This window comes from Puntigrus tetrazona, chromosome 13 (genome assembly GCF_018831695.1).
Source record: "Puntigrus tetrazona isolate hp1 chromosome 13, ASM1883169v1, whole genome shotgun sequence".
NCBI lineage: Eukaryota > Metazoa > Chordata > Actinopteri > Cypriniformes > Cyprinidae > Puntigrus > Puntigrus tetrazona.
This window is the reverse complement of record NC_056711.1, coordinates 5,412,794-5,426,790: the sequence shown is the minus strand read 5'-3', so window position 1 is coordinate 5,426,790 and position 13,997 is coordinate 5,412,794. Positions and strand designations below refer to the sequence as shown.

General features: G+C 39.8%; 1 protein-coding gene across 2 annotated transcripts in view; it reads right to left on the bottom strand.

The window, feature by feature from the left end:
• Positions 1–13,997, bottom strand: part of gfra4a (GDNF family receptor alpha 4a) — an 86,823-nt gene that overhangs the window by 4,558 nt on the left and 68,268 nt on the right. Inside the window, exons 2-6 of one of the 2 annotated variants that reach the window (XM_043256275.1) lie at positions 12,790–13,068; positions 12,429–12,509; positions 8,263–8,608; positions 6,637–6,746; positions 4,546–4,680 (exon numbers count right to left, since the gene is read on the bottom strand). In XM_043256275.1, the coding sequence (XP_043112210.1) occupies positions 4,546–4,680; positions 6,637–6,746; positions 8,263–8,608; positions 12,429–12,509; positions 12,790–13,068 (951 nt within the window). The remainder of the gene's footprint in view (positions 1–4,545; positions 4,681–6,636; positions 6,747–8,262; positions 8,609–12,428; positions 12,510–12,789; positions 13,069–13,997) is intronic. The other variant, XM_043256276.1, reaches the window with a different exon arrangement.

Sequence of the window (13,997 nt, the reverse complement as noted above, 5' to 3'; positions counted from 1 at the left end):
TTGTGGTAAGGTAAGGAGATTGTTTTAAAAACTAGCTGTACTTGCTCAAAAATTGATTGGATGACTGTTTATCGACACCAGCAGTAAATGTTCTTGCCTTTTTTGACTCCCTAAAGCATAATATGAAAAGCTGACTGTGCTGAAACCTTGATGCGAATTAGTTTTAATTTGTATGGTCTCACTATTCCCTGCTTTTCTGTTGTCCATGTCTGTTAAATGCTGTCCTACAGGCCTTTAACCTAGAAACATCTAGAACATAGAATTTGTTTTCATTTCAGATGTCCAGCACATATCACTGCTCTATACACACAAAAGACTACATCCTTGATGCGTTTTATAAGGCGGGGGCAGGTTTATAGAAGAGCGTTGCGTTTACGTTTACTGTAAAGAATATAATTTCCGTCAGCTAGCCTTCACCCCAGCCCACCTAAAGCCCTCATTATCCGACATTCATATCATAACAGTCATAACACATCATAATCAGGGGAGTGTTAACAGTGGAGTAATGTGGAGGAGTGTGAATGGTGTGAAGTTGATTAGTCTCTGAATGTTTAGCAAAACGCCATGAGTTGATGCTAATTGAAGCTGCCCACTCGTAGCGTTGCTGAATTACACTGGAGCAGAATACACACTATATAGAGCCCTGTTCATACGCCGTTCACGACAGCCGCATTTTATCTATTTAATTATAGTTAATTCATTAAAGAACACAATTCAATTATGAGAATGAGTTTGGTTGATATGTGATGTATAAACAGATCCACTAGTTGACAACCGGTGCCAGACATCTAGCATAACAACGCTAGCACTCTTGGAATGGCATTTAAAGGACTGGAACTGAAAGATGCGTTATAAAATCTTGACATTTATTATAGCTCCATTCCGTTCTTGTCCAATTTTGTACATGCAGGACAATCTGAGAGACACGTCTGTTTGTAAATGCAATGATCAATCTCAAACAATGAGTGTGTGGCCTGTGTTGAGCGGCAGTTTCACTCTCTATCACAGCTAAAAGGATATGCGTGAATGTTATGAGAAGAGACTCAGAAACAGGGAGGCGAAGACAATGATTGCAAAGATATTTCATCAGTGATGCAGAACATTTGGTTCCAGTATACTCTAGGTTTGTCCCTCCCTCTCTTTCATGCATGAAAGGCAGGACGAAATGGTGGACGTCTAAGTAATCGAGGTGTGAATGGGAGCAGCTATCGGTGTGGAGTCTGAGGTGAATGTTTAGAAGTGGCGATTCCTCTCTAACCCCTTCAGGACTTTAGAAATGGCTGACCCTTTGATGAGCTTTGCCTCCAAGAGCTCGCTCAGACCCAAAGCTACTGGTTACTTTGAAAAAGCAATTAGTTATAGTTACTGGTTAATAAATGAGTTGCATCAATTGTCTGTGTTCACCTAAATTGATTTGCTTAAATCAGAAAAGAGACGACAACAGGTGAGCGCCAGCCAATGACATTGTTGTTTGCGCGTTAGTACCGCCCACTACCAGAGAAACCGCCTGAAGAATTCCAATGGAACTCCGTTTACATATGACGTCTGACTCTCGCTTAGTATCTTTCATCGAGTGTGTGAGACAAAGCTACAGCGACCTGTGCGCCTTCACACAAGTTTACGGTACTCGTAGTATTCTAGGCCTAATAATTTGTAAAGTAATTTGTTTGATTACTCATTACTGAAAAAAAAATATCGCTGTTAGTAACATTGTTTATTTATTATGCCGTTATTTCCATCAACGCTGGTAAATTTGCTATTGATTTTGATAGCAGCTGGCACAGGATGCCTTTGTCCATGGATGCTCAGTTTTTGACAATGTTTTGTGATCCAGTTATTTGCCATTTATGTCATGTGACTAATTTCTCTGAAAAATTATTTAATGACAGCACTGACTGGCTGATTTATTTACAATCTCTTAATTGATGACCGTCCTGAACTGTAGGTTGAAAATATAACAAGAAACATAAGTGCATTTCACTATTTAAAAATAAAAATGTATTAATTACCTTAATTTCAACATAAGGACACGCACAGTCATTTGTAACTCAAATGCACAAGAATTCCAGTGTCCTGTATTTTAGTTCTACTTGTCTGTTGTTCTGCTAGATAGGTTATTTAGTCATTTATTATCCTAATCATAACACTTTTTTTGTAATGTAAATAGTTACACCATTTCATGTTTTCAGATTATTTACTTATAGTGGCTATTGACGTCACACTAATCTGTAGATCCTTGCATGCCTTTTAGAAAGGAAATATTCCTTTGAGAAACTATTAAATTACACAGTAAACATAATTAAATACTGCAGGCTGCTTCAGAATTTAAGTAAACGTAAACACGAGCGAAAAACTCTTCCTAATGTTTTTGCCGCTACGGTACTATGAATTTTTTAGTTACTTTTGGTAGAATCAATACATAAATGAATAAACATTATGTTATTAGCATTTCACACCCACGCACACACTTAGCAGTTACTGCTTACTCACCACCCAGAGACAGGAAATGAGCCGTCACTCTTCCTGCACATTTCTCATCAAAACACTCATCGCTCATTCTGGACCGCACTCTCACGAAACATAAACTTCACGTGCTTACAACATTAGCGAATCACTGAATTACTTCAGTCTAATTCCAGTTCTGCTCACTTTTGGCCATTTTCCACAGCCCTACCGAATGAAGAAATTCTTGTAATTTCTTGTAATACTTGTCCAGTATTTCACGGTGGTCCCAGAGGTACGCTGATGGTTTGAGGGATGGTGTAGCCAGCAGAACTAGTTCAGTAACAGCTGAGGTGAGGACTAGCCTCAGTGGACTCACTCTCAAAAAGCTCTTTCAGCTGTTTCCCTCCATCCTGTGCTACTTCTGTCCTGTTTGCTACTCTCCGGCTGTCTCCGCTCCATTAGTTTTACTGCAGGGAGCCAAATTACGCTCAATTACCAAGACACCAGAGGCTGCGCTTAGGCTTGAATCAGCACACATACACACCGACCCAGCACTCCGGACCGCCCCAAGACCCTCGGATAGAATAGGGAGGGATGGCTGAAACTGGACGTTGCAATTTCGTTAATGCCCGAAATACCCTTGAGGAGCAAGACCACACTGAAGCGCTTCTGGATCAGAGCTGGAGCTAATTTCCGAGATCTCAGCGGTCAGATGCAGCAGCACCCCACCTGTGAAACGGATGTGTTTACATGCCGTGTTTGTTATTAGTGGCTCAGAGATCCAGCGGACCGTGAGCAGAGCACACCGCTGAAGATATCCTTTGCTCCTGATGACTGTTAATGTCTCATTACCGACACGCATTGAAACTTCATAACGTTACATCAAGAGAGCTTTCTCGCAGCGCTGCTGAATGCACAATAATAGTGCTGACTGCGAAGAACTGGGCTGCAGATACGTCTCTCTGCTGACTACTGTGTTGCGTCACCTGGGTCTGTTTTCTATCAATTGGAGTATATGAGTGTGGAACAGTGCCTGCGTCCATATGTGCAAAGCATCCTTCTCCGCACATGCAAAAGGAGAATGGGCTATATTGATTATACACTAGGCTAACAAAACCTGGATTGACATGGCGAGTAAACCCTCTGCTTTCCCATGGGAAAGTCCTAATATGGAAGTCAGGACCTGTCCCAATACTTAGAAATGCAGTCTACTTATACAACACATTTACTGTATTTGGACGAAACACTGAAGTGTTTAAGTAAATGTAAAGATGCAAGTCTATGTAAAACTGCTGAATACTTATTGAGACGCACTAACAGTGATGCAAAGGGTATTTTGCAAAGCATTTGGATTTTCAATACTTGAAATAAACTTCTAAAAAACAGACCCATGGTAAGTAATTAAAAGGAAAAACAGTCACATTATTCTGGAAAATAAGTTGCACCTGACTATACGTCAGGTAAAAAAAAACAATACATTTATAATCCTTACGTATTTTAGTTCCCCTAATGGTATTCAGAACAGAACAGCAATGAAAAATATAACTCCGAAACAAACATATGTTATAGCGGCACTCATTATAAACAACATTTATTATAAACACCAAGACTAAACATTTATTTTAAAAAAATTATATTTAGAGCGTAAATGAAACTACCAGTATGTGGGAAATGCAGCACACTCCATACAGAACCATTAGACAAAAGGAGCTTTTTTTAACTGTTTTTTCAGATTATTAATGTTCTGCACAAAAATGGTCTTTTAAAAATCCAGAATGGTTCTTCTGTGGCAAACCTGGGACAGTTGCAGGCCGTAATTGTGGGTTTTGGGGCAAGCTCAGTATTGTTTCATCTGTTTTTGTTGTTATGCTCTCACAGGTCAGGAACATATAGGTCAAAGGACAATGCCAAGGAATTGGATGTGTGGGAATGATAAGTAGAAATGTTACTTCACAGGCTACTGCCTAGAACTGATGAAACAAACTACATGCCACTTTCTATGCCTCCCTCTCATTTCCCCCTGTGAGCACAAAAGGGAATCTCCAGCAATGATGGTAATATTTATTTGTTATATAGGACAGGAGAGAGGTTTTTACTCACTCAAGCAATTGTTGTCATGGAAGTGGCTGAGGAAGTGGTTGCACTGATCTCGGAAATTCCCGCTAGCTGCGCAAGAGCACCATGGTCCCACATTGGATGTAGAGTTATCTAGGTAGTTTGGAGTGATAATGCTACCTACAGGGAGAGAGTGAGACAGAAATAACACAGAACAGAACATCAGTTGCAAAACAGAAAGCCAAATGTAGTGCAAGTCTACCGGTATCAAATAAATGCAGACTCCATCTGTCATAACATAAATTTTCTTTTTTTAGATGAAAGCCAGAGATTCAAACTTTTCTTGACATTTTTTTTCCACAAATAGAGTGCAAAATACAGCTTAATTGTTTTTTTGTTTTATTTTTCCCAAATAAGTTGTCAATCGTCAAACCATTATTTATTTTTTTAAGTGAAGTAAACATCAAAATTAAGCAAGTTAAACCGTCGCTTAGCATTTGTTGCGAGGGGGAAAAAAAGTATTGCTTTCAGATTCGTGCCTCAGGGACACCGAGTGCGCCCTCTTCACAGAATGTGATCCTCACTCTTCCACCTTCTATCAGCGCAGAGACACTTTCACCTTTTTGATATTAAAATGTTTGTTGCATTTTAAGCAATCCACCTTGTGTTATTTTGTAAGCCCTCAACTAAAACGGATACGAAACGCTCTGTCAATCTTTATCTTGTGTGTTGGTTACATAAGTGTGCTAGAACATTGATTGCAGAGGATATAGGTCCGTAGCTCTTAGAGCTGTGTCTTTGTTCAGTAGGGAGGGAAATGACAGTACTTTTTCACTGTGTGAGTGAGTGAGTGTAGAAGATGACAGCTGAAAGCGGGAAAAGTGGAGGTGCTGCACTCTAGAACTCCATGGTCTGATAGGGACCCGTTTAAACACATTGATTTCTTTTGTCCCAGAACACAAAAGCGCAACATCTTTACAACCACTCTTGGAAAATACTGCCATAATGACTAACAGTCAGGGCAGAGAGCCTGGTCTCTTTTTGTCTTCGCTATCTCTGTATTGCTTTGTGTGACTTGTACATTTGTTAATGTCATAAACTCTTCTGTAGCTCTCTTTGCCAACAAATCTCATTGACAATTCTGTCAAATGTTTGTCATTATTGACGTCAACCCTGATGTGTCTACCCAGTGTCCTTACATGCCTTTTTGGAGTATATGAACAGTGCATGGGAAGACTTTCAGGGGCTGTCATTCTAATATTTTTGGCCATTTGTAATCTGATTTCAGGTACTAAACAAAAGTGAGCCTCTAACTGATGACATATAATTTGCATCATTGCACACTCCTGGTCACATTTATTATAGTGAAATGTGTCTCATAGCTGCTTGTCTCCAAATAAATTGCTTTTGGAAGGCAGCCCACATTGTATTTCTTGCATCTTTTGCAATACCTGCTCAGGCAAATGCTGTGAAGTGCTAAACAAAAGTTTAGTAGGAACTGGAATCTTCTCACCCTCAATTGTAACTTTTTTTATAGTCGTGGTCAGTAACTGCTTAGTTATGGTGGTAGTTACACAAATGTACTGCATATCAGACCCAAAAGTAACTAGGTTCATTCTGAGCCACCAAACCGAACATCCACTTAAATCAGCAGTGCCCAAACCTGCTCCTGTAGGGTTACTGCAGAGTTAAGCTCCGACCCTAAATGAACCAGCTAATCAAGATATTCTGGACCTCTAATGCTTTTAGACAAACTTTGTTTAATTTTAGTACTTCCCCTCGGGGGAATCCCAGACGATATTTTGAAGTGGATTCTACAATCTAATTATTATTTTCCAGGAGCAGGACTGGACACCCGTGAGGTTGACTTAGCTTAGTTGTTTTGGGCCCCACTGACTGTCAATGTTTGAATGAAAGCATTTGAACCATTCTTCAAAATATCTTCTTTGTAATGGATCGCATTGAACTGGCGAAAAGGTTTAATAAACTCCAGAGAGCCTGTATGTGTCACGGTGGCCTTCTCTTCTCAGGATTTCACTGAGCCAAGCTTGATAAGATTGCAATGGCCATAATTTGAATCTCCCTGACTGGTGTATGCGATAAGCCAGGTTGGCCTGCGTTGCCCGGAGTTCTCACCTATCAGGCCGGTGTACGCAACAAGGCAGGCTCCGTAATTTTCTTGCTGGCAGCCGCTGGCAGTAAGCTCGGAGGGTTGGCAGTCGTGCTGGAACTGAGCCCAGCGAGACCTGAGGGAACCACAACAGCACATCCATCATCCAGCCAGTCAGCAAACCCTCAGAAACACGCATTCCCACAAACACTTTCCTCTAGCTTGTGTTATACATGTTGATGGGGCTACATACTCTGTTCTGTTTTGTCCTCTTCTGTTCTGTTTAGAAAGCTTTACACCAACACTCTCCACTCCATTCTGTCATTTTCTCTTTTTTTCAATCCCCCCTACATAAAGTCTGCACAGTCCTGATCCATTCGTTTTGCCCTCATTTTAATCAGAGACATAACTGCAATTCAGAATTGTGGAGAACTGCCAGAAACTCAGCCGTCAGCGACCATTTACATGCAGGTCACATTCTGCCAGTCCTCTGGTGACCAATCAATCATTTAACCAGGTCAGTCTCAGAGGAATTACCCACATTCCCTGCTGATTTCTTATGCTAACTGGCTGTTGTGGCCGTAAGTGATCTCCTCTTGTGTAATGTGTTGTGTCAGCAGAGCGTTCGCTTGCCGTGTGAAAGCGTGATGGTTGATCGATGGCAAAGACCGATGAAGGCCTTTGTGTTTGTGATGTGGAAAGAGGGAGGCTCAAATATGACCACTCAAACTCAGCTCTATGGAGAGCCTTGCAGAGTGACTGCAGCTGTCAGACTCATGCGTTTGTTGTATTTGTGGTGTTCTGTTTGTTCATAGTGAACAGATAAAGTAACTCGGTGTAAAATCCTTATGATGTACAATCTTCTAACTGTACTGTACAGTATAACCTTGATTTCGGGCAATATTGCATTTTAAAAGCTGTTGACAGCAGTTCATTATGCATTACATTCTTGGCAATGCCACAAGGGAAGCTATAGCATAAATTGTTTTCTTTAATGGCCGGGTTTTATATATACTACAATTCAAAAGTTTCGAAAGTTTTGAGAGGGTTCGAAAGTTTTGTTGGTTTGAGAAATTCATCCTTTTTATCAGCAAAAGCCATATTCTACATCCTTAATCCTACACAATACCTTAGCTTAAAAAATGCATTTGTTGAGCATTAAAATTTTTTTTTTCCACAAACATAAAAAATCTTATTGAGCCCAATGTAACAATTGTTGTTGGCAGTTTTTAGAAACCTTTATGTTGCAAGTTCAGGACATCATGTTTAGTAGCCAGCTATACGAAAAACGGCATTCCAGTTTAATGGTACTGACATTTGAATAAAACTTTATCATATATTAAGTACTTGTAGGTAATTAATATTATTAACGCACTGTAACAAGGTCTCCTTAAATTAAAGTATATATAAGTTTTTTTGTTTAATAAAATAACGCTTTAGGGTTACTGATATGACCAGAATCTAACGAATTTATAGTTTAAACACGTCTAACATATATATGAATTTCTCCAGGTTTAAAACTTTTTGAATGAGACAAAATGACTTTGTGCACCTTTTATATATTACTCACTACAGAGCGCAGAGTTTCAATCTTCAGGCCCTTCAAAAGAGCTTGATTGTATTTATAGCAGTCTTTTTCACACAATACCCACTTGCACACATAGTCGGCCTCACAAACTCGAAGTTGTGCCAGGCAATTGAGTTTTTCCCTTTCTTCATATGAGCACGCAGGCACAATGGTCTGGCGCCGTCGCTCTGCACAAGCCGTGTCGGAGCACGGACAGAAGAGCAGCTCGTGTGTGTAGTCTGGCGGCACACGGTCGAAGAACTTTCTCAGTGCTTTGCTGCAGCGTGCTCGGTTGCAGGGCCCGGCTCGCGCCGACGGGGCGATGCAAGCCGACACGTACTCCGTGCGTAGTTTCTGACACGTCTCATCCACATTACAGGCCTTAGCAGCGTCCAAACAACGGTTCACTGTTGTCATGCCCACCTCAGACTCTGAAAGGAAGGAGAGAGAGAAGCAGGCTTGTGATTCCTGGGTATAAAGAGATTAGCATGTTAGTTACACTTGCCTACTTTGAAGTACAAACAGAAAGGTAGTTGGAGTGGCTACAGTCGCTGTCCAGTGCTGAAACAGAAGGCTGTCCTCAAGATAACACAGAATAGCAGACCACAACAAGATTTGACATTACTTTCAATCCAACATGATATACATACAAGATAGCAAAGGTCCACTGCCCCAACCTTCTTTTCCCTTTCTTTTTGATTTCCTGTTGGGCATAAGCTGACTGTTGAGCATTCCTTCCTTCCTCTGCTTGCTTTTCTTCTTTATTTACATCTATCCCTCATTCCTCCCATGCTTCTTTCCTTCCTTTCATCATTTCCTTCCATCCTTTCTTTGCTTGATTCTTTCCTTTGCTTACTTTTACTTTACTCCATTACCTAACATAAACATCAATAGGGCATAAGCAGATTCTTCTTTCTTCCCTTCTTTTCTTTTCTCTTATTCTTTACTTACTGTCCTTCCATCCCTCCTACTTTTCTTCTTTCCTTCCTTTATTACTTCTTTTTTCCTCTACTGCTTCTTACATTGCATCTGGTCTTCCTTAATTTTTTTGTCACTTGGTTCTTTTGTTGTTTTGTCTTTTTAACTTCCTTCGCATATTTGCTCGCTTTCTTTTTTTATTTTTACTTTCTTCTTTTCCAACTTTATCTTCTCCTTGTTATCTATTCCCTAAATCTGCCACAAATGGGGCAGGTTGTCCTTCCCTTTCTTTCTTTCTTGCTTCCTTGGCTTCATTACTTTGCTTCTCTTCTTTGGTTTTTCCTCATCTTTCTTCTCTTCTTTCCTTGTTTTTCTTTCCTCATTTCTTTTTCCCTTCTATTTCATTTCCTAAGCTTAACTGTCAGTGGGATATGAAATCATACAAATGAGACTGTACTAATTAGCCACTAATGTCAAATGCAAAATAGTTTTGAATCGCCATAAGAGTGTTTAAAATCCTTCCAATTTAATAACTAACATTATTAGTTATTTTCAGAACGGCCTTGTCCAGCTGTCAGAGCAGCATGAGTATTTGGAGGTGTGCTCTGGCTCATTGTTCTAATGAGGGTTGAGGTTCATACAGAACGTCTCTTCCTCTCATGTCCAAACGAAGGTTTGAGTTGGTCTGCTGTAAGAGGATACGAGTCTGGGTGGCCTGTGTGTACTGCTAATGAATAGAGCATGAGTGAGAATGAAAGTTGAATGAGTCTGGTCTCTATCACAGAGCAGGTCCCAGCTGAGACTGGCTGCTGCTGCTGCTGCTTCATTTTTCATATCAGACTAATGTGGGCCGCAGAGAGCCTGCCAGCATTACACTGCCATAGAGCTCACTTTATCTCTCTCTCTCTCTCCCTCTCTCTTTTTCTTCCCCCATGAGCCGTGGACTTTTTTAACCACTGCCCTCTTCATTGTCATCCTTTTCTTCTTCTTCTTCACCTATCTTTTAACATGCCCTATTTATCCTTTTCATCCATCCATTCATCCATCTGTTTTTTGCTTCATTTCTTCAGTTTGTTTCCTTTCCTCGTTTCTTTCTTTACGTTCTTTCCCCATTCATATTTTTTTTTCTTCCTTTGCTTGCTTCCTTCCTTTCTTTCCCACCCTAATTTCTTCTTTCCCTACTTTTCACCTTCCCTTGTTCCCTCCATCATTCCCTGGTTTGTTCATTTTTTTCTTTCTTGCTCCCCTTAACAGTGGTGGCCAAGTCATTCCTTCATTTCTTTACTTGCTTGCTTTCCTCTGCATGTTTTTTTCTTTGTCTGCTTTCTTTTTTTCCGTCTTCCCTCCATCCTCTCATACTGTCTTTGTTTCCTTCCATCCTTTCTCTGGTTGCTTCTTTCCTTTGCTTACTTTCAGTTTACTTTCCTTTCTTTCCCCCTTATTTTCCATTACCTAACATAAACATTAAGGGGGGAATAAGCAGAGCGATCTTCTTTACTTTCTTACTTTTTTTTCTTACATCTATTTCTTAATTTCTTTACTTGCTATCCTTCCATCCCTCCTCCTGTGGTTTTTTCCTTTTCTTCCTTTACTTAGAATCTGCTCAAAAGACAGAAATAACTGACTTAATCTTAATCTGGTGAAACTACTAGTGTTCTAATATTTTGGCCACCACTGTATTTCTTACTTTACTTTCTGTTGTTTCTTTCCTTCATTTGCTTGCTTCCTTTCCTTTTCTTCCTTCCTTCCATTCCCCTCCCACCTTCCTTCCTTCACTTGTGTTCTTTCTCTTTTCCTTTTCCTTCCTTTTTTGTGAATGCTTGTTTCCATTCTTGTTCTTCTTTCCTTCTTTTCCACCTCTGTTTCCACTCCTCTGTTGTTTGTTCTTTCTTTCTTTCTTTGATTCCATTCTTTTAAATCTTTTTTTTCATATTTTTATTTCTTTTTTTCTTTCATATAAAAGGGATTCTGCTCAGAATCCGTTTGAGCGAGATTACTTTCTCATCCATCATTAAGAGGTTTTGCGAGCTTGTGATCAATACTGAGCCAATATTCTGGACCCTGGTGCTCATTATATTGCTGTATACACAGATTCTAGATGTAAGTACATCAGAGTTTGTTGGGACCAATCAAATTATTATTGCAGTCCTTACACTTCACACACACACTCACAAATATATATATATATATACATATATATATATATATATATATATATATATATATATATATATATATATATATATATAAAATCATCTGTATCTTTCAAGGCTGATATAATTTATGTATGTAATGGAGATAATAAAGACAAAAACAAAGAAAGAAAGAAAAAATAAAGAGCAAAAGTTCCTGTTTGTATAAGTGGGCCTTTTTAATTTGATTCTGTAATACTGGCAGGAAAGTCTGTACAAGGTCATTATAATATTAAGAATATATTTAATTAATTTCTCACATTTTTCCCAGTCCCTTTGTCTTTTTACTGATATTATTTCTATGTGTCTATCTCTCCTCCGTCCCCTTTTTAATTTCAACACTTTTGTTTGATCTTTGTTGTCTGCCGAGGCAGTTTGTTAAACGCTCGCAGTGTTTGAGTGTCACGAGCAGCCATCATTAAAAGTCACGCATGAATGACCGACATTACTTTCATTACTTTGAGGAAATCGTTCTCTGTCCTATCCCTAAGAGTTTAAATGTTATTTTATGTGTGTCTGCTTGGACTGAAGTGTGTATATGAGTGTATGTGTGTGCACACAAGAGAGATGATGAGTAAATGGATCATTATGTGCTGCCCTCAGGGTCCATAAAATTCAGCTCATGCCTTAAGCACCCCATAAACTGAAGCTGACAAACTGACAGTTTTAGTCATGTGGCACCTCCAAAAATAAGTTTCTAAACTTGGTACGGTGCTATTTTGAGTAAACGTAATGAGTTGAAAGAGAGATGAGAAAGCGATGAGCGAAAAGCCTTGATTAAAAAATGAAATTCTGAGATAAATCATCTGACCATTTAGTCTTTGTTAGGTCCGTCTGAGAGTCTTTGGCCCACAACAAAATGTTTGTTCTGCTCCTGACAGGTCCCTAATGCATGCCTCATTTTGTAGGAAACGCAGTTTATCACCAACGGTGCCGATGGACGCCAGCTATGTTATATCCAAGTACATTAAACAAAGCGCTGGTGTTTTGCTGTTGTAAGCTATTAAGCTCTGCCCTATTAATAACTCTTCACTGCTAATGCTTGGCATAGAAGTGACAAAACACATCGTGATCAGTTCCAAATATCAATTCCAACACCACAGCACATAATCGACATAGTGTGTCTGTGCAAATCACTGACCTGCAGCGATGGAGGCCAGGCGAACATAATCAAAGCCCCGCTCGACAGGCTCATAGGGGTAATTCTCCACCAAGCTCAGCCCTGCAAATGCACACACAAACAGGGTTTTTCGTGGCTATGGTAACAGAGCGTTTTGTGTCTGTGAATTAATGAGAGTGTCCCAGGTAAAAGTTCAGTTTGAAGTAATGCTTCTATAACGCTAAACTGGTTAGCATATTAAAACGCAGCGTCTAATTAGCATCCATTGAAGTGGTTTCCGGGGACCGCGTGGGTGTGGGTATTAGAACTTGTAATTGCATCACTGTGCGAGCGAGTGCTTTGTATGTGACAAAGAAAAAATTATGAATATGTATTTGCTCACCGTGCAGCACGGACTGCTTGAGGCTCCAGTAGATGCTAAGACAGTTCTTCTCTCTCTTCATGCCCCTTTTGCACTGGCATCGGTGCAGAGGGCTAGACAGCAGGGCCGTCACGGCGTTCTCGCAGTGGTTGCGCGCCCCCGGACCCAGCTTCACGCTTCCGCCGCCTGCGACACACTGCCGCAGCGTTCTCAAGCGCGGGCTGCACGCCTCGTCGCTGGAGCACGAATCCCCCGCAGTCAGACAGTCCCACCGGCCCCCAGACACCAGCCGCGGCACCCCTGCACACAACACACAGATCTGTCAGGAGCACTTTACAGTAAGGTCGCATTAGTCAGAGTTACAGTTAATGCATTAAAAGGAAAGTTCACCATCAAATGAAACCTCTTTACTCGCCCTCAATTAGTTTATTTCTATAGTAGTATAAAAAAAATACTATGAAAGTTAGCGGCTACTATCAACTGGTTGGTTATCATCATTCTTCAAAATATCTTGCTTTCAAAGTAATTTCCTTTTTTCGATTAACTATCCCTTTAACTGATATTACTATGCAACGCTCTTAAATGCTTGATTCTGATTGGTCAGTCTGTCATTGCCTAATAATGACTTAAAATAGATTCAACTCTAATCAGTATTTCACATCAGTTCTACGTATTAGGTGAAAAGCCATGTGATAAGACTGTACATTATTCCTTGAAATGTTTGTGTTTTTGAACTTGTTTGATCTCATTTTCTTAAAGCTGCATGTTTGTATTTATTTACATGTGGCAAGTACATAATACAATCAAAAAAATGTACATCCAGGTGGTTGTTATTAGTAAATGTCGAAGAATTTACATTAACTAAGATTATTAAACGCCTTTTTGAAGTTTACGGTTAGTTCATGTGACCTAATATAAACAAATGGAACTTTGTTATTGCAGTGTTACTGATCTGTCATTCATAATAAACTGTTATGCAACATTTACTGCTGTAAACAAAAAGCAATATTATTACCGTTTATGTGGGCGGCTAAAGGAATAATTTACATGGCTTAACCTATGTCAACCTCATCCACTTTCTCTGCTGTTTCACAGTCACGCCACTTGTTTTCAGGGGGTCAGCAAGCTGCAAAGTGTGGAGGAATGAATGACAAACAACCTAAATGCCAGATTTGCTCATTAAAGGACAGTTTCACTCTTTCTGAAAATAACCTGTATAATCACATGCG